The sequence below is a fragment of the Rhamphochromis sp. 'chilingali' genome (assembly GCF_963969265.1).
Source record: "Rhamphochromis sp. 'chilingali' genome assembly, chromosome: 6".
Taxonomy (NCBI): domain Eukaryota; kingdom Metazoa; phylum Chordata; class Actinopteri; order Cichliformes; family Cichlidae; genus Rhamphochromis; species Rhamphochromis sp. 'chilingali'.
In genome coordinates, this window is record NC_137933.1 from 22,978,565 (window position 1) to 23,004,199 (window position 25,635).

General features: G+C 39.6%; 2 protein-coding genes across 2 annotated transcripts; one reads left to right on the forward strand and one right to left on the reverse strand.

The window, feature by feature from the left end:
• Positions 1 to 1,426: 1,426 nt before the first annotated feature.
• bola3 (bolA family member 3) lies at positions 1,427 to 4,555 on the reverse strand. Its single transcript, XM_080885397.1, has 4 exons — positions 4,402 to 4,555; positions 4,160 to 4,283; positions 2,715 to 2,803; positions 1,427 to 2,078 (listed from the first exon to the last, which is right to left on the reverse strand). The coding sequence occupies exons 1-4, from the start codon at positions 4,468 to 4,470 to the stop codon at positions 2,013 to 2,015; spliced, it is 348 nt and encodes a 115-aa protein (XP_080741523.1). The 5' UTR covers positions 4,471 to 4,555; the 3' UTR covers positions 1,427 to 2,012.
• Positions 4,556 to 5,850: 1,295 nt separating this feature from the next.
• LOC308398442 (polycystin-1-like protein 2) lies at positions 5,851 to 24,608 on the forward strand. The gene is made up of 41 exons (XM_080885098.1): positions 5,851 to 6,188; positions 6,770 to 6,928; positions 7,020 to 7,208; positions 8,318 to 8,428; positions 8,612 to 8,759; positions 8,845 to 9,074; positions 9,163 to 9,573; positions 9,673 to 9,800; positions 9,906 to 10,053; positions 10,472 to 10,670; positions 10,768 to 10,879; positions 10,960 to 11,101; positions 11,209 to 11,436; positions 12,314 to 12,456; positions 12,562 to 12,741; positions 12,855 to 12,992; positions 13,447 to 13,593; positions 13,684 to 13,808; positions 13,884 to 14,004; positions 14,400 to 14,528; positions 14,607 to 14,832; positions 15,718 to 15,908; positions 16,007 to 16,237; positions 16,409 to 16,510; positions 16,658 to 16,836; positions 16,922 to 17,068; positions 17,172 to 17,371; positions 18,386 to 18,609; positions 18,702 to 18,918; positions 18,999 to 19,465; positions 19,712 to 19,808; positions 19,930 to 20,070; positions 20,153 to 20,338; positions 20,619 to 20,949; positions 21,606 to 21,739; positions 21,833 to 21,960; positions 22,065 to 22,225; positions 23,355 to 23,565; positions 23,700 to 23,801; positions 23,888 to 24,019; positions 24,166 to 24,608. The coding sequence occupies exons 1-41, from the start codon at positions 5,867 to 5,869 to the stop codon at positions 24,331 to 24,333; spliced, it is 7,485 nt and encodes a 2,494-aa protein (XP_080741224.1). The 5' UTR covers positions 5,851 to 5,866; the 3' UTR covers positions 24,334 to 24,608.
• The last annotated feature ends 1,027 nt before the right edge of the window (positions 24,609 to 25,635 follow it).

Genomic DNA, 25,635 nt, shown 5'->3' on the forward strand with positions numbered 1-25,635 from the left:
CAGATTTTTTAAAAATTGATAAATCTGTCAAAATTGACTTGAGTAACTCAAAATGTCATATTATTAGTTTATTAATAATAATAATTTATTATTTATAGATACATAACCCCAAATTCTGAGATTAAAACCTCAAAAAAAATTTTGAGGGCAAAAAAAAATCTTTTTTCTCCTATTCGTAAGTCAAGATTGAGATAATAACCAAAACTTTGTAGATAATATTTTTTCCCCCAGTGATGGAAACAAGATTCTGCATTTAAAGCTCGTGAATTAATTTCTTAATTTGTATATCACACGGTTGCAACCTAAAAATAAGGCTTTTATTATGACTGTAAAAAAAACAAAACAAAACAAAAAACCCCAAAACAAAACAGTGAAAAGCATTTCACTATACAGAGGACACTATGAAGTCTTTATGGCTGGCTGAAAAGGTTTATAGGCCTCTCTTAGATATGGATAAACATAGATTCAAGTAGCCTGGAGTGGTTCAATGTCAGGTGCTACAATTAATGAGAAACTAGCAAAATGCTAATTTATCATATTCTTTAACAAATTTTGTGTGTTTGCTACCTAACACAAAACCTAATATGTAAAAGTAAAAAGCCTTTTCGCAATAAAAATTAATAAATCAGGTGGTGTAATATTTCTAATGTTTTGAAATTGACTTCTAATTTTCTTTGTAGAATAAACTCCATGGTTATGGAGAAAATAACTTCATCAACTGTTGCCAAGGTTACGGTGTAACCCTTTAACCCTGGCAACATCTTAAAACAACCTGCTGACGCATTCAACTTCCTGCATCATAAATTGCTACACTCGCTCCTAATTTTATCGTAACTGTTTTCTTTTATAAACGGACCTCTTTGCAAAAGGTTTAATCTAAAATTTCTCAAACACAAAAAGAAGCCAATGATATGTGCCAAGCATAAATAAATAATAAAATGAAAAGTTATTATAAACGTTACTGCTTACTACACATCCTGAAGAAGCCAAGACGCCATAATAACACTTGTCTAACATTCACTTTTTGTACTTCTTTGAATATCTGAGCTCAAGAACATGCTAGCTGCTAACGTAGCTAACTGCGGCAGCCTGCTTAAATAACAGGAAACTCCAAAAAGGAGCGGAAAGATTTTCAAACAGATTTGTAGAACTACAGATCAGAGCGATGGACTTCCATCACTCAGCTATACACTGGTTCAGCTGAAATGATTTAAGCCTATTGTTTAAGGCTTCCACTTGCTTTCTGCCATCATTTTTCAACATTCAACAGCAGCAAAGATGTTATGAAAAACTTCATATTTTCACTTTTAATCCTCAGCGTGATTAATATTAGATTAATTTGACAGGCAGTAATAGTGAGCGCATTTCCTTTTTTATATAAATGAATTTTTTTTTAAAATTTAAGCAACAAAAAGAAAACAGTCAACAAAAGTAGCTTCCTTTTATTGCAAGGTACATTAGAAAGGAATAGGTAGCATAAACACAGGAGCAAAGTACAATCCAATGCCAGTAACCAATTTTGAAATTAATCATCTTAAGCTAGACGGTAACACAGACTGTGGTCAGAGTTAATGACATTGCAAACTAATGCTCCATAAACAGATCCCTCCCCAGTTAAAAATAGAGTCTGTAGCTATTCTCCACCATTACGAGACTGCCCATTATTACACCAGCATCACCATCAGCCCTCAGGAGACCCCACAATGGGAAGAGCCTACATGACTTGACACTTTGCTAACAATTTAGCAGGCCATTTTGTGCGTATCACAGCTTTCATTGGTTCAATATATTATCTTAGAGTACATGATAACTCACTTAGCAATCATGCATGTTTCACACTGTCAGTGTTTAACTGCTACAGATAAGGTCCTGTGCGTTTCTGCCACTGGTACATTAACATCTATGTCACAGGATTAGTTTAGTACATAACAGCTTTTTTTCCTCCCAGTTGTGCATTCATACTAGAGAGGGTGAACAAAGGAAAGGTTTGTGGGCCAGAAATAGGACTTTTTCTAATGTTGTGGGACATCAGTGAATATTCGTAATCCATGCATGTTTTGAATCTCATCTTTGAGTGCCTGTGGAGGACAAGACATACGCAATACTTGTGATTAAAATATCAACTATTGCAAATATAAACTACAAGTTTTTGTTAATTGAAGCCAAGACGACAGACTTAAAAGAGGACATGAAACACTAGATCTATGGAGGTTAATTTACCTCATGGAGTGCTATACAAACCCAGACACTGCAGCTAACAGATGGATTTTCCCATTTCAGTGCCGCTAGCCAAGTAATGAGAGCCAAATACTGCTAGAGACAAGACGGTAAAAGTGGACAGTATATCCTTGGTTTCTTAACATAAAACTCATTGTTATACCCAGGGGCAGCACAAACCTGATCATGATTCTGTCACTGGTTAGCAAACATAAACTAATGTAAGACTATTAGCTGCAACCCAGTGACATCACGTTCCATACTAACAGAAGATGGTGCTAAACATATTTAATCCAGCTTCACAGACAGAGTTACATCTATGTCAGTTTTTGAGAGCAGGGCTCCATGATGTAAATTATCCTTTATATGTGTAGCGTTTCATGTCATCTTTAAAAAAAACAAATAACAAGCACATACAAGGTTCAACACAGACTAAATAAAACATCAACAATTTTAGATTTAATACATCAGTTTAGACAAGGTTTCTAGGGGTTTACCTGATTGACTAACTGGTGTTGCTGAACAGTCCTTTTTCCTTTAAACTCACTGGATTCTATGTGGATCTCATACATGGCCCCACAGCCACCTAATAACAGAACAGAAACACAGAAACAGAGAATCTTATGACTTGCTTTGCTTGTTTGTTTGCTTCCTTGGCTTTCAGAGTTTTCCTCAGTTCAAATGCACGGCTTCAGGGAAGACCTACATGTCCTACCAGGCAAATTCAACATAGTTGGGATTTCTTTGCATTAGCCGATTCTGCAAACCTAAAACCATATGAAGTGGGTGGGTATCATGAAGGCAGTTAAAGACTTAACCTGGGCTTTTTACTCCAAGACATCTAAAAAGTGGTGTCTGCTGCATCATTTGAGTCTTTAAGCCTTTTCGAGTGGTTGATAAACAAAACAACAATAAAAAAACAAGGTATCAGAAAAGGGCCACATTATTACTACAAAGAAGTTGAGAATAATACCACAGAAAACCAATTATTTTTGTGAATTTTGACTTGATATATTGATTTTATAACTCCATGTGCTCTGTGTGTAGTTCAAAAGTGATACACACATCAAAGGATAATCAATGTAATCAAGTCTGACATCGTCTCGCAGAGGGTATTAATAAGTGGGTGACCAGATGAAGGTGAAGTTAATTTTACTGACTGATTGTTCTTGGTATTAAATGGGCTACAAATACTCTAATCTGTTGGATGTTATTTGCCATCCATCAATTTAAAACAGACTTAGCAGCAGAGTACGACCAGGCAAAAACAATAACCATAAATAAATAAATATATATATATATATATATATATATATATATTTTTTTTTTTTTTTTTTTTTTTAAATTTTTTTTTTTAAATTTTTTTTTTTAAATTTTTTTTTTTTAAATAGCATATTTAAGATTGAAAACGTTAAGCTCACAAATCCTTTAATCCTGCATCGGAATGCATCCCTCTGAGGGTCTTTTGAGTTAGCTGACTCAAAAAGCTTCAAATCAGTGATAATGGGTATCACATGATATAAACCAGGGGAAAGTATTTATCCACTGTGTATGTGCAAATAACAGAAAAGTTATTTGACACGTTTACACAAAATTAACAAATCAAATACCACCAACCAGAGTTAAAAGGAGCAGATCGGTTCCTTACAATAAAAGGAAATAAGGGTGTTGCTAATAAGCAAAGAGAGGAAAAACATGTAATCCTGTCAATCTGGGTGATGTATTTGTTTTTAGCACCGTCACTGCCTGTCAGTAATTCCTCATGTGGCAGCTGCACAGTAGATGAATCCTTAAAAATTTACTCAAGGTCTGACACTGCCCCCACTGTGTATGAACCAAAAGTTTTGTGTAGCTTCATTTCCAGCCTTGTCATTTCCCACGTGTTAAGCCGTGCTCCCGTCTTAGGCGGATCAGGATCATTTCCGCGGATTTAAGTGTTTACCTGATATATCCACAACTTTGAGTGACGAGGCTGAAGGGAACTTCTCCTTCAGTATCTTTGCGATGCGGACCTCCCCGTCGGTTTGCGTGGACAGAGGTCTTTCCAGCTGTCCAGTGACGGCAGTCTGAGGAGGAGGAGATGAGTTTAAGTTCAGCAGACAGTTTCTGCAAACTGGCGGCTAGCATTAAGCTAAAGCTTGACCCTCTGAAATGCACTGCTGGTACTGCTAAAGGTGTTTTAACCTGATTACTGCGCAGAAGACGGAGTGCAGACACCACAGCGCTGTTCAAACTGCGACTACAAGCAAACATTGTGAAAACGGAGGCACAGCTTGATCAGGGGGAGTTTGTGAAACACACACCGGTTACTTAACTGTCATGGCCTCAGACAGCGCGGTCCCTCAAATATGACGTCACACATCCGGGTCACAAATCACTTTGGGTTTTTTAACACATTTGAGTGCCCTAGTTGTTATTTCTAATATTGCCATGGTATGAATATAAAATTAATATTTTGAATGAATACAAGATTCATACATGTCATTTTTTAATAGATTATATGTTATGTATTAATACTGATTGCTATGAAGGTCATACGTACCATTTAGTACAGTTCTCTTTTCAGTCTTACATTTTATTATTTTATTTTATCATTCTTATAAATAAAATTATACATATTATTGGTTGTATGTGTTTTTAAAGTCACTATTTCTATTTTTATTCTTTAACAATCATGATTATTTTCTGTAACACAGCAATTTAACACTGTAATCCACATGTGTCAAACTCCAGGCCTCAAGGGCCGCTGTCCTGCTTGTCTTCCAACTAACCTGCCCTTGTAGCTTTTTATTGGCAAAGCACACACATCTCAAAAACAAGCAGGATGCTGGCCTTCATGGACTGGAGTTTGACACCCCTATCTATCTATCTATCTATCTATCTATCTATCTATCTATCTATCTATCTATCTATCTATCTATCTATCTATCTATCTATCTATCTATCTATCTATCTATCTATCTATCTATCTATCTATCTATCTATCTATCTATCTATCTATCGACATTTTAACTGTTTCCGCTCTCGAGGTCCCTTCACATGTTACCTATGTACATGGTTGCACACACTAAAAAGTAATTATTGCTTTAATTATTCATTAAGTGAATAATTCCAGGTATTTTCCACAAAATACATTTTGACATGTCACAGCAGGTAGAAAAAGCAAACTTACTGTTTTGCTATGACTGTTTGCCCTTGAAGAGATGGAAGTCATTGTCAGTGTGATTCGTAACAAATTAAAATCTCAGCTCTCAAGAATACAGAGCTTTCTGTGCAGGGGAATTCATTAGTGTAGAATTGCTCCGATAATTTTTTTTGATTATCCTTAAAGGTGTGTTTTAACGTGAACAAGTCTGAACAAGATCAAGCTCACAGTGACGGGGGTTACATCAGGTATGACTGTGAGGCTTATCTCACTGTGCAGGTTGTGAAGCTCTGCAGTAATGGAGACAGAGGAGCAATCTGGCTGTTGACAGTGAGCTTTTAACCCTTTTCACTGCACAGGCAGGCTTTGTTTGACTCCAAGGATTATGGCCACATACAAAGCTCTGCACCCATCAAGAAAGCCATCCCTGTCAGAGCTACTGACGTCATTACTCTTTAAAAACAAGATGCTACCAGAGAGTCTGAAGACTGTTCAGCTTCAGAGATGGACAGAACCGCTTCAGCTACGCTCACTTTGGTGGTTTTCTTCCTCTGCTGGAGTTGTCACGCCAAGGACGATACTGAAGCTCAATCCTGCCCAGAATATCAGGAAGGTTTCGATGGCTCGTGCTACGAGTTTGTGGATCTGCAGCGATCCTTTCGAGGTGCTGAGGAATGGTGTGAGCGAGGCGGAGGACACTTGGCCTTTATCCTGAACGATGAGACGCAGCAGTTCCTTCAGAAGCACCTGAAGCCTGACAGGAACTGGTGGCTCGGAGTGGCACCTGCTGCTCCCAACCTCACGCTTGACTCTGCTGCCACTGAGGGTGAGAGGAGGCACTGAATGACTTCTTATGACTGTATGCATTTCAGTGCTAACATAAACAGTTAGAAAAAAGGTTTTGCAGAAAGTTAGTAAAATTATTGCTTCTTTATAATAGACAAGAACTTCTTTGAAACACACTATAAATATTAAGTATTCTGGTGCACTTATTGACAGAAAAGAGGTATAAGTGATCAATGATTATATTACAAAGTGCACCATAAATTTCAGAAATGAAGGCATTATAACCTCTACTGCTATCTCACTGGGCAGCTTGTGTGTGCATTGTAAATAACTGTGATGTGTTTGTTTACTGACATTCGCAGTGAAAGGAGCCCAGTTGGATATCTCAGCCAACAGGTGTAATGGGAGATAATTGTCACTCTTTTGAACTATTCAATAGGGTGGCTGTCACAAGGCCTGATTTACAGTGGTGTGTTTGTTTCCCTTCACAGAGGACAAGACTTTACCATTTATTCACCCCGTCTGTTCTTTACTGTCAGAAAGAAAACAAATGGGGATGCAGTAATAACATTTCCACCGCATTTCGCTTGATTATCAAAAGTAATTGTTGTGCTTTTTCAGGTGTTCTCGCTTGGTTGGACAGCTCAGATGTAAGTTACAGTAACTGGGTTAACTTGCCAGATGATCAAGCAGCCTGCGCGCATGTCCTGAGACACTCAGGCTTTCAGTGGGAAGCTACAGAAAACTGCAGCCAGGAATTTAACTTCATTTGCCAATTTGGTACGCGCGCTTAAAAAACTTCATATATGACAATACAATTATGCTGCTTCTTTTTCTTATGTAAATTTTCTTCCGTTTTTTCTCCCTGCAGATTCTGGGAGATCAATTGCATGTGATGGCCAAAACGCTACACTGCAGTGTGGTTCTGGTCAAGTTATAGAGATTGATGACAGTTTTTACGGTCGTAAAACAATCCACTACTGCCGATCCCAACTTACACCCTCGCCCACGTCTTCCCAGGAAGAGTGCAGCTGGATGGATGTAACAGATTATGTAACAGGTATTATGGGTCACATCTTTTTAATTGACTTGATCCAGCTTTTGATGGCAGCTATGATACAGAAACAGAAAAACATGTTTACAATAGGTTGGGCTACTCGTCATTTACTTAACCAGTTATTTACCTCGTTACATTTTAGAATGGTAAATTCTGCTGATGCGTGCAGTGTTTGTCTTTATTAAAGCAACATCATCCAAAAGCCAAGAAAAAACTTAGTAAAATCAATACTATTATGTTTTTGTTTCTCGATTCGTGTAAAACATAAAAGCCATCATTGCTCTGTGACTGCAGACAAAGGGGTTATACTGCCAGAAACTAAATTCGTGTAATCCCTCCCTGTTGGAGGTGAAAGATGGGTAGAGTGAATCTACATCCATATTCATAGCAGTATTAGTTATGCTGGAGGGGTTAGTAAGCTTCTCCCTCTTTAAAAAGCTTTTATGCAGTCTCACCAGAAGCTTGTAGATACAGAAGGAGGATGTTGAAATTTGATAGTATGAACATTAAATAGCAGCATTCTTTTTAAACATCCTTACCAAAAACAACCTGGGCAAGATTTATTTAGATTTAAATCCCATGTATGGTAGATGCAAGAAATCTGATTGGAACACTTATTCATACTTTTTGGGACCTTCCCCGTCTCCTTAAATTCTGAAGGGAGGCCTTTAAAATCTTGATCAGTCTCCAATAACTCCAGTATTTGAAATATTTGGTTGAAATAATATGCCTTCCAACATATAGGTTGCATTTGCTACATAAATAGCTAGAAGTTTAATGCTTATAAAGTGGAAGGATGAGACATGTCCCAACCACACTCATGGGATCAGAGACTGAGTGCATTTCCTGGACTGACTTTGAAGAGATCAAGTGATAATAGCCATTTATCTTGGTGAAGAATGCCAATTTCGTGACACATTTATTTAAAATAATAAATATTTATATCTCACTTGTTTATCTAGCTAACTCAATTTTAGCATTTATTGTTTTTATTTGCTTTTTGTGTGACTTTTTCTGCGTTGCCTGTAAAGTCTTATCATTAATGTGCAAACCCTAATAAATAAAGTGTGTTTTATTGCCGTTTGCTCGGCTTGCTGTATGTGTTATTGCAGCTCACTGCCACGGACTGCAGGCTTGCCAGGCTGGAGTAGATCTGAGCACTTTTGGTGAACCATGTCCGGCGCTGGGAAGTTACCTGTCTGCAGAGTATCGCTGCAAAAATGGTCAGATGCACGATTTCTTGTTTTATATACACTTTTTGCACTAAACCCATCAGCCTAAACTCAACCTAAATTCATAAAGACCAGCTGATCAAAACAGATTCCATAGTGCTTATGATGTTATGTGCAAAGATCTTTGACTGTATGTTTCCACAAGTCTAATTCAGTGGTGTGATTTCCTCCTAGGGCTTCAGCTGCTGATGAGTAAACTTGCAGCTGTCTTCGATAATGTCACCATCACCGTGAAGTGGCTCCTTCATCCATTCCAGGGAAACTTAACATGCACAGTGAATGCTGGGGATGGCCACACTATTGATCCGTACAGCCCAGAAGAGTGAGCAAAGATTTGCAGTTGACCAAATATGTTAGATGGATCTTAGTACTTTATTTATATCACAAACACTGCTGCTTTTTCACAGGATGGAGAGCACAATTATACACAAATTCACACATCCTGGTGTCTTCCTGGTTGGAGTGGAGTGCACTACCAGTGACTGGAATATCGCAGCTCAGAAGTCTATAACGATTCAGGAGCCAGTTGGAGACTTCAGTGTGATCATGTGTAATGGCCAGAATATGTCAACAGGTGGCACTAAATGCAATGCCCTCTTCAATGTTCCAGTTCAAATCCAACTTGCAGTGGAGGCAGGTGAGTCAGTTTGGCAGCACAAGGGGTGCGACGATACGTCCATTTCTCAAAAATAGAAGATCATTCTGTTCTTATTTTCTGTAACTAGGTACAAATGTTTCCTACACAATTCATCATGAAGCCCATTTAGTCGCAAATCAATCAGTGGGCAGCGGAAAAATGCCACACAATATTACCCTGAATGCAAGCATGGTGGAGAAGCTCGGTCATGGTTGCCACAACTTCACCTTAGCTGCATCTAACAGGGTCACAACCCGCACGGTGTCTGCTCATCTAGAGCTGTGTCTGCTGCATCCCGTTGAAGGCCTGCAGGCCTCTGTGATTGCGGAGGAAGACGTATGTCCCGACTCTGCTGATCTCATCATTAACATTTCACTGGAGCGAGGAGCCCCCGTGGAGCTGCTCTTCACACTCACTGGAGCTGAGGACACTCTGTCGGAGAGCAGAGACATGCTCGCTGATGGCTTGCAAACTTACACATTCTCCAGCCCACTTAAAGGTACTTAAAGCTTGAGTCATGCTCCTGTTAAGACAAAACAAGTACCAGTTATATAGGATTTGTGCCCGATTTGGTTAAACATGATCTCTTTTGGTAAAGGATCTTTGCAAGTGAACGTAAGAGCCACCAATGGTCTTTCATCCTCTGATGTCGATGTGGACTTAGACAAGATTCTTGAGGCTTGCCAGAATTACTCTGACTTTTCACCGAGCACCAATGAACATACAGTATGTAAAATATCATTTTAAACAGAAATAATCTGGGAACTTGTGCAAAATATGTAGCCTGTTGCAGAAATGACTGCAGCACAATGACTCTGTTTTCATCTCCAGGCAGATAATGTGAGTGACAGTGACTCTGCTGACTTGAAAATAATTGCTACTCCTGACACTTTGGTTGACTACACTCAGAGGGTTACACTGACAGTAACTGGAACTGAATCACTGCCTAGCAAAGAACTGGCATATGAATGGGAATGCAGTAAGTACAACACTAATTCACTGATCACTAAATTGTGATATGATGCATGGGTCGAGGGAAACCTGGTCATTCAGATCCTTGTTGAAACCCCACAAGCTCTGCCACTGCATCATCGTGAAATTTGTTTTGGATGTATCGGGAAAATACGTAATCACACAACAGTACAATCAAACTGCAACTGTAATCTGTGATCATTACAAGACAAGAAACACCTAGAAGAGTGCATTATGCCCTAAGTCAAGAAAATTTGCACGGAAAATAGTGTCAGATTGCAGTTTTAGCAAACAGAGCTGATGCTGCACTGCATTGCTTATACAAAATGTTTTATGCTTCATCTTGCTATACCACAGCATTATTATGACATCATTATTATTGTGGTCTTATATTGAGACTGTTTCTGCTTTTTTTTCCCACACAGGAGATTGCAAATGCAAAAACAAAACAATGGATGAAACTCATGTGATTGAACGAGAATGCCTCCCAGATCCATTTGAAATGTTCAGATACATTTTAAGAGTAAAGAGAAGGACTTGGTTTAGGAAATGGGCTGAACTTGGAACAGCTTCTAAATGTGTCTCTGTTGTTCCTTCAAAAGAACTCACAGATGTCACCATCAGGTAAAATGGGTTTAATTAGAAACAATGGTATTTGTACAGGATTGCAAAAATGCATCAGGAACTACAACCAGTTACTTTATGTTCTTAATTCTTGCAGCTGTGATAATTGTGCTTCAATAAATGTGAATGACCAGGCAAAGCTAAGACTGAGCTGTTTGACGACTTGCCCGCATGTAGTTTGGTATATTGAGGACCTTAAACCTTTGACAGTAAGTCTGAAACAACAACAGGAAATGTGGCTAAATAGACCGGTGTGACAAACAAGAAATAACTAATGAGTTCTCCTCAGGGTAGCCTCGGTAGATGCTACTCCAAAGTGGGAAGACGGCCCCTTACGGAGAAGCACGATGGCAACATTGAATATACCGTTCACAGCCAATATCTAAAAGTCTCAAGGGGCATGCAGCAGAACATCACTGTAATTGCTTATGGTGTGTTTTCATGTCATAGATAGACACAGAATGTGTCTTTTAAAATACATTTTTGATCAAAGTCTAGAAAACAAATTATACCTGATTAATTTTTTTTTTTTAAACAGACAAGAAGGAGCCGGGGTTTGTCAAGTACACACTTCCGATACCAGACCCCGAGCCAACTGAACCACCTACAAACTCAGTAGTCACAACTGATGCACTGATGGATCCCTCAGTGCCCTCGTGTAGCATCTCCCCACCGTCAGGAACTGTGCTCGATGCTTTTGGCATTACCTGCAAAACAACTTCTTTCTGCTCTACAGGCTGTCTCTATTGCTTCAAGACCAACACAGGTGAGAGTGTGGTGGAGTGTAATTAGTGTTATTGATGAAAGCAATCTCACAGCTTTTCTGTTTTGATAGTTTTATTTAGCTTTTTAGCCCTTGCCACAAGAGGTCACCACAGCAGACAGCAACCACATGTTTGATTTGGCAGTTTTATATCTGGAACTAGTGACCTTTTGTTTGCCAAGTGAATATGTAAACCACTACACTATGGGGCCACTAACTCATGAGCAGAATATAAATAAAGCTTTTGTGGTATTTTCGGGCCACGTGCCAGCATCAGCTGCTGCTTTATCAGTTCAAACAAATTGTACAGCTCAGTTGAGAAATGTTTTTTTGTTAGATCGTAGCGCTTTAAAATAAAAAATCTCAGTAGGTGGAGTCGTCGTGGTCTGGGTCAGCTGACCCAGCATTTCTCAGTTTGAACTTTCTAGTATTTATTTAAGAGTCTCTTTAATTCCAGGGTTGCTTAATGTTTATGGTTTTCTTGTGTTTTCCTCTTTGCGTATTCAGTTTGTTCTTAGTTCCTCATTCCTTTAGAGCCATTCCTCTTTCCTGTCTCAAGTCTGTGTCTATGATCTTTGTCTTGAAACTTACTTAGTGCGTGTTATTAGCTTTAGGTTTACAGTTTTCAGTTTTCTTAGTACAAATCCCAAACATAAGCTATAAACCTGCCAACAGCCTACAATAAATGGTTCACAGTCTGCGTTCAGGTCCTCACACTACTCTCCACTACACATACTTGACAGGAGTGGTTCGAAAAGTTGGTGGTTGACTCCCCGGAGAAAGTAAATTAGTTTTCATTTTGATACTTTATCAACCAATGTGTAGGTACGTAATTGAGAATCAAGTGCAACCGTGCTAAACTGCTTCTTTTGTCCTTTAGGCACACATCTACGATGCAGTACTTCAAATGAGGTGAGGTCAGTCTTCTTGCCTCTCGGCGATGCCAACAACAAGTACAGTTTGTCTGTTGTGGTGACTGTGAAAAATGAGCGAAAAACAGCAACTTCAACTGTCATCACTCAGGTTGGTCATCAGTCAATTATTACATTTTCTCAAATACAAAAAGGAAGATTAGAGAAATGCTAATGATTAATTAAATAACCTCAGTTATTGTGTTTCTACCTTAAGGTACGGAAAGGTGACTCCAGTGCCTCCGTTAGCACTCTCCAGTCTGCAGTGGAGGACTCTGTGAGTCAGTTAGAGGAGCAAGGTCTGCTCACCGGTGAGGCGCTTGGACAAATATTTGCTTCTGTTTCCGATATGCTGAATACAGTGAGTGGCCAACATCAGAGGGACGAGCGGTCAAAGGTAACAGAATGCAGTTAATGTTATAACTGGACCGGATAACACTGCTGTGATGTTTACGAGGCCCACAACTTGCGAGTGGAGAACATGATAATCATAGTTTCCTTCTCTTTCAGCTGAGAGAGCAAATGCTGACCAGAATGAGTACAGTTCTGCAGGACTGCCCCAGCAACACGACTCAGGAAGTGCAAGTGACCGCCAGAGCTGTGGCTGGGCTCACGCACCGCTCAGAGGAGCTCAGTCCTGCTGCTCAAGTATAATACATTAGATATGCAATAAAGTGCAGTGCAGACCACCTGCTTTGATAAGGCTGTAACAATACCTGCTGTCTGTTTGCATTATTTATTTAAGGATCAGTCTGAAGTCTTTAATCAGTCAAAGCTGATTAAAGACTAAAAATGTGACGTTGGCACAGATGTGTAAAACACAGCAGGATTAAGTGAAACCAGTATTCAATCATGCAAAGTCAGTCAACTTCTTGAGTAGGACTCTTGAGAACAACTGTTGAATTTAACTGTGCAATGAATATATTTTGCAGCAACACCAAGCTAAAAAACAACAACAAATTAAGTTTAAATACTTAATTTGGGTAGTTTAAATACCCATTTAAACTACAGGTTTAGTGTAATCATAAGCCTTTTTTGTAGGCTTAAGGCAAATCAACACTGACCCTTTTGTGGTTTCTGCTGCTGCATTTCCTCTCTCCAGGAAGAAGCGGGTTCTCTGTTGGTAGACCTCAGCTCCTCCCTCAACAGTATCAGCATCAATCAGCAGAGCACAGATGATGTAGAACTGGTGCAAGCAGCTGCACCCATAGTTGAAGCAGCCAGTAATATTTTGAATGTTTCATCAAATGTGAGAACAAAATTATGACATATCATGCTGGATGTCATTCCTACGTCCACTGCGGTCTTTACCAAACAAGATGTTGTATGTTCTCCTTAGAAAAAAGTCTCAGAGTTTCTTCTGACTGGGATAAATAATGTCCAGAGTGCTCTGCTGAATAACAAAGAGCTGAACGGAGAGCCTGCCATCATTGACTCTGGTCAAATCAGTGTGTATGTGAACAGGTAAGACATAACAGGCTCTGACTTGGACATGTGCTCAAGAATTCCTGAAGATAATTATAACACCGTCTTCTCCAGGATTTCTCCAGAAAGCATGCAAATGCTGGATATAAATGCTCAGAAAAACAGCTCCTCGAGTTTTTCCTTCCCTGCTCTTCCTCCTCATATTGTCTCTCCAGATGAGCCAGTGGACGTCAGAGTAAGTGTTTGCACGCTGGAGGGAAGTGGACATCATCATCAGTATATTTTTGAGATTTTTCTCTGTTTTCTGTTCTAGTTTTCTTTTTTAGTCAGCATTTGTTTTTTCCTATAGCTGAAAGTCCACAGTTTAGATTTGATGAACGTATCATTTTAGCTCCAGCAATAAGAGATACAAACAGACCACCTTATTTGTAGGGTTATCTCTCTTTTCTGGCTTTGTAAACTACAAGATGTTGGAACCATTTAAAAGAATTACAAACAAGTAAAATCATAGAAATAAAAGCGAGAAGGAAAAGGTGTTTTCAGAAAGCAAAAGCAAAGTTTTGTAGATGGAAAAAAAAGGCTTCACCAAAATCATCTGAGCCTCTATTTATTGTATTACCTACTTTCTAGATGATGAGTTTTGAGAAGAATCCATATTCTTGGAAGGAGGAGAACATCACAGGAACTGTGGGATCCGTTTCCCTCACCAGAGTGAATGGCAATGTCATTCTTGTTGAGAACTTACCTGAAGAGATAGAGGTACTATTGTATAAGAGATACTTTTATTTACTTTAGTTAAGAAGCATTTGGGGCATGATGTCTTTTCTGGAGTTTCAGATTCTCCTACCCCGGCTTGACAGTGGACAGGAGAACAGCACAGTCCTGGACCTCGCCAATTTCAGCACATTAATAATTGATGTTCCCTCTCCGGATGTAACACTGGTGCTGAAAACTGAGCCTTCTGAAGACATTTCCTTCATGCTCTTCCTGGGATATAAAGATTATCCAAGTGATAAGGATTATGTAGCCAAGACAAAGATCCCTATAGAGAGCGCGAGAGAAGGTCAGTATTTTGTTTTTAGAAAAGAATATTAGGGTTGCATATAATTAATGTAAATTCTTTTTTATCTGGGCTTCTTTTTCTTAAAATAACCGACATCCCTAAGTATCATGATAACACAAACACTTCTTTTGCGTACTGCCATGTTAAAGTTTAGGACAGCACAATTAGAAAAAGACTGAATGAGCCTTTTTAGCTTGTTTTGGAGGGGTTTCCAGGAGAAAACCTCTTCTCTCAGAAAGAACATGACAGCACAGCTTAGGGCTACAAAGTTTCATCTGAACAAACCACAAGAGTTCTGGAAGAATGTTTAAAGAGATGAGACCAAAGTGCAGCACCATGTTTGATTAAAACACGCAGGATATCAGCACAAACGCCTAAAACCAAACCTCAGCCTGATTGAAATGCTGTGGTGGGACCTCAAAAGAGCTGTGCATAAACTAATGCCTAAAAATGAAATGAAGAACCATTGTAAAGAAGACTGAGCCAAAATTACATCAGAGATCAATGAAGCCTAGCAGAAAGTGATTATTTTTAAGTTACTGCAGCTAAAGGTGGTTCTACAAGCTCTTGTCGGGTGTGGTAGCTTTCTTTTTCACGTGACTGCAGAACAAACATCCTTTTCATACTTTGCAGATAACAAATAACAGTAGATCCCATTCCTGTGTGGTCATGCATGGTGAATAATGTACTGTATAGTATAATGTAGATGTAAATCTGCATTAAGTTGAAGATAGCTCTCAAATTGTGGGAACCAGAGCCACATTATGAGGGCATCTCTACCTCATGAAGACAAGGATTAAGCATTAAGGTTATGCAAGCAGTAATTATGGTTAAAGTTAGAATGAGTCTTCTTAAAATTATCTCTGTCTCTCTGTTATAACACAGAAGAAAAATTTACTTGGGTGCTGAGTCCCAAAGACAGAACAGATGATGTTGGTGTGCACTACCTTGTTATAAAGCCCATTGTAGAGCCAGGAATCAAATCCATCAACGCCAGTGTCACTGTCATCTCCATCGCTGCCCAGTGCAAATACTGGAATGAAACTGGGTCTTTTTGGAGTGAGGATGGCTGCAGGGTAGGTGGAAAAAAATCACATCCAAACTGATTGCATTATTACTTCCTTAAAATGTGGAGTGTGAGGTTTGATCACCTGGCTTCCTGTTTTGTTCACAGGTTGGTCCACTCACCACACCTTTGGTCACTCAGTGTCTCTGTAACCACTTGACTTTCTTTGGCAGCTCCTTCTTTGTCATGCCTAACTTAGTGGATGTGTCACGCACCGCTGAACTTTTTGCTACATTCACAAACAACCCCGTTGTGGTGTGTTTTGTCGGAGCCATTTTTTGTGCTTATCTATTGGTGGTGGTATGGGCGCGCAGGAAAGACATGCAAGATTCAGTCAAGGTAAAGTAGAGCTTCACCAGTTTACACCTTTTGCTTTTAAGAATTTCATGCTAACCTTCAATGTTTCATCTTGATTTTACTTTAATTTTGTCTTGAAATTAAAATTTTACCATCATGTTTTTAAAAAAAAAAAAAAAATCCTAAACGTTGCCCCATTGCATCCACTTCCAGGTCAAGATAACAGTTCTTGAGGACAACGACCCCTTGGCTCAGTATCGTTACCTGCTGAGTATTAACACAGGACACCGACATGGGGCATCCACTTCCTCTCAGGTCAGTGATGTTGATGCAGACTTGGATGGACTCACAGCAAAGGCAAAACCCATCTGATGTTTTTGTTGAACAACGTATGATTGCGGTATTCTGATGGCTCTCACCATCCAAGCCTCGACTAACCATTTAGTTATTTTTTTATTTTAGGTAACCATAACTCTGCTGGGTACAGAGGGAGAAAGTGAGCCCCACCACCTGACAGATTCGGAGAAGCCTGTGTTTGAGAGAGGTGGGGGGGACATGTTTCTGCTGACCACACACTTTTCTCTTGGAGAGCTGCAGAGCATAAGACTGTGGCACGACAACTCAGGAGATCACCCTGCGTGGTACGTGGGTCAAAGGGAAAAAGGCTAATGATAAGCTTGAGCTGTATCAATATTTTTGAGGATCTATACTTCAATCAATGTGCAGGTATGTTAGCAAAGTGATGGTGCAGGATCTGGAGACTGGTCAAAAGTGGCACTTTCTCTGTAACTCCTGGCTGGCTGTAGATATGGAAGAGTGCACTCTCGACAAGGTATTCCCAGTAGCAACGGAGGTGGATCTAAAGAGATTTAGGTGAGACTTGTCATTTATTCAAGGGATTTTGAATCCACTCTGTTTTTGGAGTTTGTTTTCTTGACTTTAATTTCTTGAATCACTTTTCTTAAAAACTTTTTAGTAATCTGTTCTTCATGAAGACAGCCAAGGATTTCCGTGACGGCCACATCTGGTTCTCTGTCATTAGTCGACCTCCGTGCAGCACTTTCACACGTGTGCAGCGAGTGTCCTGCTGTTTTTCCTTACTGCTGTGCACCATGCTGACCAGCATCATGTTCTGGGGCATCCCCACAGACCCCTCTGAGCAGACGATGGACCTGGGTAAGTAACAAAATGTACACAAAGCTTTCACAAAGCTGAAAAACAACAGTAGGTAAGTAATTTTGTAATGCAAAGTGTTTAATATTTAATCCAAGAGTTTTTGATACTTCTGCATCATAAGTGTAATTTTTTATTTTGTTAAAAACTTTATGAATACAATCAGACACATGCAGCAAATTATGCAAATTAAAATTCATATATGCAAATTGATGTTTAAATACTTTTTGTTAAATAATTTGTTACAAGATTCAATAAACACAACAGGTTCAAATATTTTGATTTTGATGTGAAGAGAAATCTCATGGTTGATGTGAAGTTTGATGCTCATGATGCTCATGTGAGTTTTGGATTCCTGCATTCATTTTATTACACTCTCCATGAATTCTAGTGTTTTGTTTCTTGTTTGGTTCAGTTTTGGGGGCCCTGTTCCCAGTTCAGGTTTTAGAATTGAGTGTTACGATGTGTTTCAGTTTGTTCTAACATTTTATTTCAGTTCATGGCTTGATTTTAGTCTGTTTCCCAGTCTGTATTCCCGTTTCTTTGTTTATGCGCTCGCTCCTTCTGCATCCCTGACTTCCTGCTTAATGGAATCCTTTATGGATGGATCAGGTCTGCTCCTCCCTGATTTTACCTGTTGTTAAAAACTTTCTCATACATCCAGCCCTCACCTGTGTCTTGTTTGTCTATAACTCTGTTGCATATTTGTAGCCCCGTCTTCGCTTTTTTTGTGGTTTGGTCCCAGATTACTTTGCTCACTTGTTTGTTTGGACTTACACTTAGTTTTCAGTATTAAAAGCTTTTCTTTAATTGCACATTTCCTTACCTTCAAGTCTATGCATCGTCAAAACTGACAAGATTTACAAATTTTACATACGTGCAAACGAAAAGAAGAATATCTGATTGATTTTTTACAAAAGATTTGGTAGCAGGAGTAAGTAAGACCAACATAAAAAGATTTAATCTTTCATCAGTGTTCCTTAAAACCCAATTCAAAGTAAGACTTTAACTTGGCAGGTCACATCGAGTTTACCTGGCAACAGGTTATGATTGGAGTTCAAAGTTCAATCATCATGTTCCCCATCAATCTGCTCATCGTGAGTATCTTCAGAAACACTCGTCCTCGAGAGAAAACCACCAAAGCAGATGCAAAACAGGGGAAGACTGTCCGAGTTTCTCCCTCACAGACGTCGTCCCCACAGAAAGAGATAAAGGACATCACACCAGATAACGTGATGAAGGTGAAGTTTATGTTATTTGTACCTCTTCAGTGTAGTACCAGTAAATATTTTGTTCTCCATGTCTGAAGAGCTTGGTGTGGTTTCTTGATTAGGACATAAAAAGAATTGCTCAGTCTCTCTCAAAGGCCATGAAGAGCCCACTGCCACATCTGGAGCTCCATCACGGTCAGCAGGCTGACATCAACAGTCTGCTGTCTCTGGTGGAGGACATCATCAGACAGCAAAACCAAGCCGCTGAAGACTTCTACACTGATTCTTCTAAAAAAGATCAAGCTATGATCCTTAGTTTGGGTGCGGTGAATCTGCAAGGTAAACTGCACTATAATATTATAAATGCTTTTAAATTCTATATATAATTGATGTCCTTCTTTGTGTGTTTGCTTGGACAGAAACCAGTGTGTGGGAGGGCTCTGAAAAAACTTTAGATCTAGCCCAGAAGAAGAGCAACAAGAGCCGGTACCTGTACAGGCAACTGCAGCTTATCGAGAAGGAGCTTGGTATGTTGGGACCTTCTCAGTTTCCAAATCCAGACAGCTACAACCGAGCCATGCAGCAAGTTCATGGAATGAAGGGGCTTCTGGAATACCACCTACCCATGTCAATCCTGGATGGAGACAAGCTCAGCTGTTTCCCCGGGCCAGAGGAGAGTCTTGGTGGGAAGAAGAAATGCTGCCAAGGAGGGCTGCCGTGGTGGTTTGTGTTTATCGGGTGGATACTGGTGATCGCAACCAGTGGTGTGTCAGGATACTTCACTATGATGTATGGGCTGACTTACGGGAAAGACCGTTCTATAAGCTGGCTTATTTCCATGGTGGTCTCCTTTTTTGAGAGTCTTTTTATCACCCAGCCTTTAAAGGTGAGAAACATTACAGTATATGTAGGAGCAGAAGATTTTAGCCCACTTTAGAAGATTTTTTTAACTGACATTTTATTCAATTTTAGAAAATTACTAAACAATATCAAATCCGTTTTTGTGCGAAATACTGCACTGATTTACCTGTATACTGCAATTACTGTTACATTTTCTGAAGACAATCCACTCTAGACAAGCCATTTTTAAATGGGAGAGTCTGTAGGTCAATCTCTCTATCTTTTGCTGCAGGTTCTTGGATTTGCTGCTTTCTTTGCCCTCGTCCTGAAGAAAGTTGACCAGGAGGAATACGGAGAACCAGCCATAGAAGAAAGTCTCAGAAGCCCAGGTAGTTTTATTTTGTATCCTTGTTTTTTTTTTCTTTTTTAATTTTGCATTGCATCTTTTGCATTGTTTTGTGTTGAAGAACAAAAAATGCAATGCATCTAAAATCTAAAATCCTTCCCCAGACAATCCGGATGCAGTCCAGGCAGCAAGAAGAGACAGCACCTGCAGTTTCTATAAACCACCACCTCCCACTGATATCGAGAAGATGCGGAACAACATGATTAAAGAGCAAAAAGTCTTTGCACTCATACGGGAGATTGTCGGTGAGGAAACCACTTTGATTCAAAGCAAGAACAGGAACTAACATTTTAACAAACTGATGTAAGGGATCTGTTTTTGTTGCAGTCTATACGGGATTTATGTGGATGTTACTCCTGGTGGCATACGGTCAGAGGGACCCCAACGGCTACTTTCTGACTCAACACATTCGCAAGAGCTTCAGCAAAGGCATCTCAGACACAATGAGCATTCAAGATGTGTTCAACTGGGCAAACACGACTCTGCTGAGCAACTTGTTTGGAGAGTACCCAGGTCAAATATCAGTGACGCTAATTGGCACACAGAATGTTTTACATGAATCCCTTATGAAATTTGAAAATCTTTTAGTTTAGTTTTGATAGTTTTTTTTAAATAAATAGCTGAAGCTTATCTTAATTAAAAACAATTTTAAAAATGTAACAATTAAATACAAGATATTAAACAACTCCTGAGAATTTAACAATATTACCCATGTGAAACTAACTCTATATTTATGTAGTAAAGCATAAAGATTCATTAAAATTTCTTCTTGTCATTTGGAAATTGGTACCAGGATTTATCACTGATGGAAACTCAAGGCTTGTGGGCAACGCTCGTCTCCGCCAGGTGAGGGTGCAGAAAAACTCTTGCCACATAGCTCGATCCATGCAGGAGTCTATCCCGGACTGTCACACTCCGTACTCATGGGAGCTGGAGGACATGGGCTCCTACGGCCCAGGTTGGACTCGACCTGTAGGTCGTAATGCTTCAACGAACATTCACGACCCGTGGAAGTACAAGTCTCAGCGTAAACTGAGGGCCTACCCCATCTGGGGCAATGTGAAGCTCTACAGAGGAGGAGGGTTTGTGATGGATCTGGGGCCAGATTTCCAAAACTCCAGCAGGTAGTTAATTTTAATTGCGGGTGACATTATTGCACTTAAATGGTATAAAGAGTAAACTGAAAATATTTAGAATTCAGAGCATTTATCAAATAAAAATATTAAAATTAAAATATTGTTTCATACATAATAATTGCAGTTGTAACTTGTGGGTTGCAGGTTTAATTACTCTTATTAAGACAAAGTAAACTTAAATGTATGATGAGTAGACAGGAGCCATTGCATTGGTCTCCAGAAATATGACTATTATGACCAAATAAGTAATTTGCTTCTCAAAAAAAGATCCACATCCACATGGCTCAGCTGATACTCTTCTCAATGAATATTCACTTTATAAATCACATCTATGCTACACTTTGGGCTACTTTAGCCTGCTCACAGTTGCAGCATGTAGCAGCAGGCAGGTTTTCAACCATCTCCTCCTGAGCTGACTTAATCAGTGTCATATCTCTTAACACTGATAGATGCTTTGCCCTTGCTGGTCAGAAGATCCCATTTATACTGGCAAATCTAAATTTCTGCAGATAGAAAAAACTATCTTGTGTCCCTGACTGGTTCTGATTTGTCTTTTTTATCCTCGTAGGAAAGAACTGTTAGTCTTGAGTCACGTTTTAAAGTACAAAATCTGTAAATTACTTCGTTTATCGTTGCTGCTGTAGAACCCTTCAGTACCTTTATGAGAACACCTGGTTTGACGTGTACACCCAAGCAATCTTTGTTGAGTTCACTGTGTACAATGCCAATGTCAACCTCTTCTGCATCGTCACACTCATGCTGGAGACCACAGCAACAGGTAAGTAGACCAGATGTAGATATTCTGTGTGAGTTGCACAAATCCTCAACCGTTATGAGAACCACCTAATCTGTCATACCGTGTTTCTAACAGGAGCGTTCCAGTTCTGCAGTGAACTTCAGACTGTGCGTCTTTACCAGTCGACCGGTGGCCTTCACATCTTTGTCGTGGCTTCTGAAATCATCTACTTTCTTTTCATCATCTATTACATGTTTGTTCAGGTGCACAAGCTTTATCTTTTCTTTGCTAATATAAATATAAGTTATTACAAGTGAAGTTATACAGTAAATATGCTCACCTGATTCTGTTTCCTATGTGTTTACAGGGAAAGTTGATGAGGAAACAGAAATGGACTTATTTCAAGAATAAGTGGAACCTGCTCGAGTTGGCGATCATCATTCTCAGCTGGAGCGCCCTGTGTGTTTTCATCAAGAGGACTTTACTCGGGAACAGAGACATGAACTATTACCAGAACAACAAAGAGCAGTAAGCAATAAGAAATGCTGTGAGTTTATGAACCACTTATGTATTGCTCTGCCCACCAGGAGCTGCACAAATCAGGTTTTTTTCTATTTCTCAGCATGCAAGGTCACAATTTAGTGGCTCTCCAGTAGCATGACCATGCATTGATGAAACGAATTCACTTTGGCAGAGAGTGCATACATCATGCTGTGCTACTGGTAGTTTGGGAACACTAATTTTAGCTAAAACAAATCATTTGTGTGTGTGTGTGTGTGTGTGTGTGTGTGTGTGTGTGTGTGTGTGTGTGTGTGTGTGTGTGTGTGTGTGTGTGTGTGTGTGTGTGTGTGTGTGTGATCCCTGTGAGCCAAAAGCTCAGGCTTCAGGTTTAAATGGTCTGTTTCAGAGAGTTTTTTATCTTTATAGGGATGGGAAAGGGAGCTAAAATTGTTTGTTTTTGACAGTGGATGAATTGAAGGGCTTTACAAAGGTCTAGTGTAAAGCCTTGAATATATCTTCCCCATCTGTCCCCCAGGTCTGCTCAGATCAGGGTGAGGACAACCTCATCATTAGACAGCGAGCGCTAGGGTCCGTGTGGATGTTTGTGTGTCTGTCTGCTTTTTGTGACCACGTGGGCTCGTCCATAGAGAATTTACATTACACCAACAACACATCCACCCCGGGTGATGGATTTCAAGCGGACTTCAAAGAAATATAATAGGGATAACTACTCAGCCGAAGAGTGTCCACAACAAAGACTTAACGTGTGAGAGGATTATTTTTAACTGTGAATCAAGTGAGGCTGTCTAAATAGAGTTCAGGACTGATGTGGAGTTGGAAATGAGCATCAGAGGTCCACTTTAATTCATTTTTAACTGGTAAGTTTTTAATCTTGTGTGTACAAGATGACATAACAAAAATAACTGGTGCACATAAGATAAAAATGTGTGCAGATGGAGAAAGATCACCTTAAGGAAACGAAAACATACATGCAATCCACATCAAGAGTAACTGTGCTATATGACATTTTAAATCTTGATTTATGATTGTGATGGTGAAAATATTTATTTGTATTCTACAGTGAGCAATAAAGGCTTTAAAAATAAAACAATTTAAAGAAAATAAGTCATTTTCTTTCTGTTTCTGCTCTGTCCAGGTTCGTCAGTTTCCATGAAACAGCCAAGGCCGATGCAGTGCTTGGATATCTGATTGCCTTTCTGGTACTGCTGGCTACAGTCAAACTGTGGCACCTGCTGAGACTGAACCCCAAGCTGCACATGATTACAGCCACACTGCAGCGAGCTTGGACTGATATTTCAGGCTTCCTGGTGGTCATGACCATCATGTTTCTGGCCTACTCTATTGCTGTGAGGAGTTTCCCACGCTTAACATCAACATGCTGCTGGAGTCCATGTTTCTCTCTCTGTTTTATGTTTACTTTGTGAAATAGAAGTCATTTAAAGGTGGTCACTGACACAGAGGTGAACTTTCTATTTTCCAGTCTAACCTGATGTATGGCTGGAAGCTGTACTCCTATCGGACTCTGCTTGATGCTGTGCAGACCATGGTCAGCTTGCAGCTTGGTATTTTTAACTATGAAGAGGTCAGTATGAGACAATCATAATTCAACCACAGCTCACTTTTGCTGCTCATCCTCCTTCACTATAGTTCTTGCTTCTGGTCCCACAGGTACTAAATTACAATCCAGTGCTCGGTGCTTTCCTCATCGGGTCCTGCATCGTGTTTATGACCTTTGTGGTGCTGAACCTCTTCATCTCCGTCATTCTGGTGGCATTCACTCAGGAGCAGATACATCACAAGGTAACTCACCCACACCATGTCTGAAATGCTGCTGGTGTTATTGTTCAGTTCCAGTAGAGACCTGATTGTTAACATGTTTTTGTTTTTAATGACCTGAGATGAATTAATAATCCTTGAGTTATACTGAATGCTCACTGTTCTTGCAGCCGTCAGAAGAGGATGAGATTGTGGACCTGATGCTAATGAAAATCTGCAGTTTGTTTGGAATCAAATGTAAGAAAGAAGGAGACGGCCTGACCGGGACGCCAGACACGTCGTCTGCGCCGAATAACACACTCTCAACTATTTCTTCTGGGAATATTCATGATGGATGATAAGTGGGACAGGGATAGAAGGTTAACATTGTGATACCCATCAAATGCTTTGCTTTAGTTCCTGCTTGCCTTCATTAGCATGATTTAGTTGTCATGTTGTTGTTGCTTTGTAACGCAATATTTTAACCCTTCCAAGTGTCTGTATTAGCATTTTTCTGTGCTGCTGCAGAGCTGGAACCATTGTACGAGAAGCTGATGCACTGCAGATGCTAGAAACTGAGGCGATCCTTATTTTATCCACATATGAGGCATTGTACGTAGAATGCAGTTTGTTGTGATAAAGGAAATAAATTAGTATTTATGTGACTAAATCGTGGACAATATGCATTTATTCCATATAGGTACTCATGGATATTAGTGGAAACTTGCACTGGCATTACCCTGGCAAGGCTAATCAATACTGTCATTACTGTCCAGTAGTCAGCAGCCATGCCCAGTAGTTAATAGTAATATACTGAGCACTGTGTTGTGCTTAGCATTATATCCCCATGACCAATTCCTGTAAGAGCATCTCATATAACACAAGTTTAGACAACATACACAAGAGAGCAGAGCACAGAACATTCCAGTTAATGTGCAAGTTCTTTAGACTGCTCATAGCATCTTCAAGACCTCTTAAAGACGTTATCGCGTGAAGTCTTATCCATTCAAGCTACAAAAAAGGGAATTTAAGACACTTCAAACCCACATAATGTCTTCTTCCACACAGTGCATATGGTAAAAATCCATAGATCAGTGAACCATAAATACCAGTATGCAGTTCATATTACCGGACAACTGAAATTCTTTTGTTGCTCTAATGTGCATTAATGTAAAAGTCAAATTTTCTTTCTCTCCTGTCATCTAGTCTGGGATAACTGGTAGTTCTACATCACCTGCAGATGTAAATTTTGTCTGTCTCAGCTCTTTGAGTGAGATTTATAACCTATGAATGGATAGATAGACGGATACAGACTGCTTTAGACAATTCCTCTGTCACTGGGTCTTTACCAACAACACCAAAAATGTTAAAATGAGAAAAAGAATCAAATATTACATTTAAAATGTTAAAGTGTCTTTTGAAAACATGCCAGCAACGGTACTGATGACTTGAAGACCTGAAGGTTCCCTAGGTGCTGTGTGCTTGCTGTAGCTGACCAGGCTTGATTTTAAGCCTTTGAATTGAATTGTGGCACTACAGGGATCCTCAGGGCTGGAAGCAAACAAGCAGCAAGCTGCTAAGGACTTTTCACTTTCTATCAAGGCCAGAAGCCAACAATATGGAGATAGTGGGAGAGGAGCTTGATGAAGGATAGGATCAAA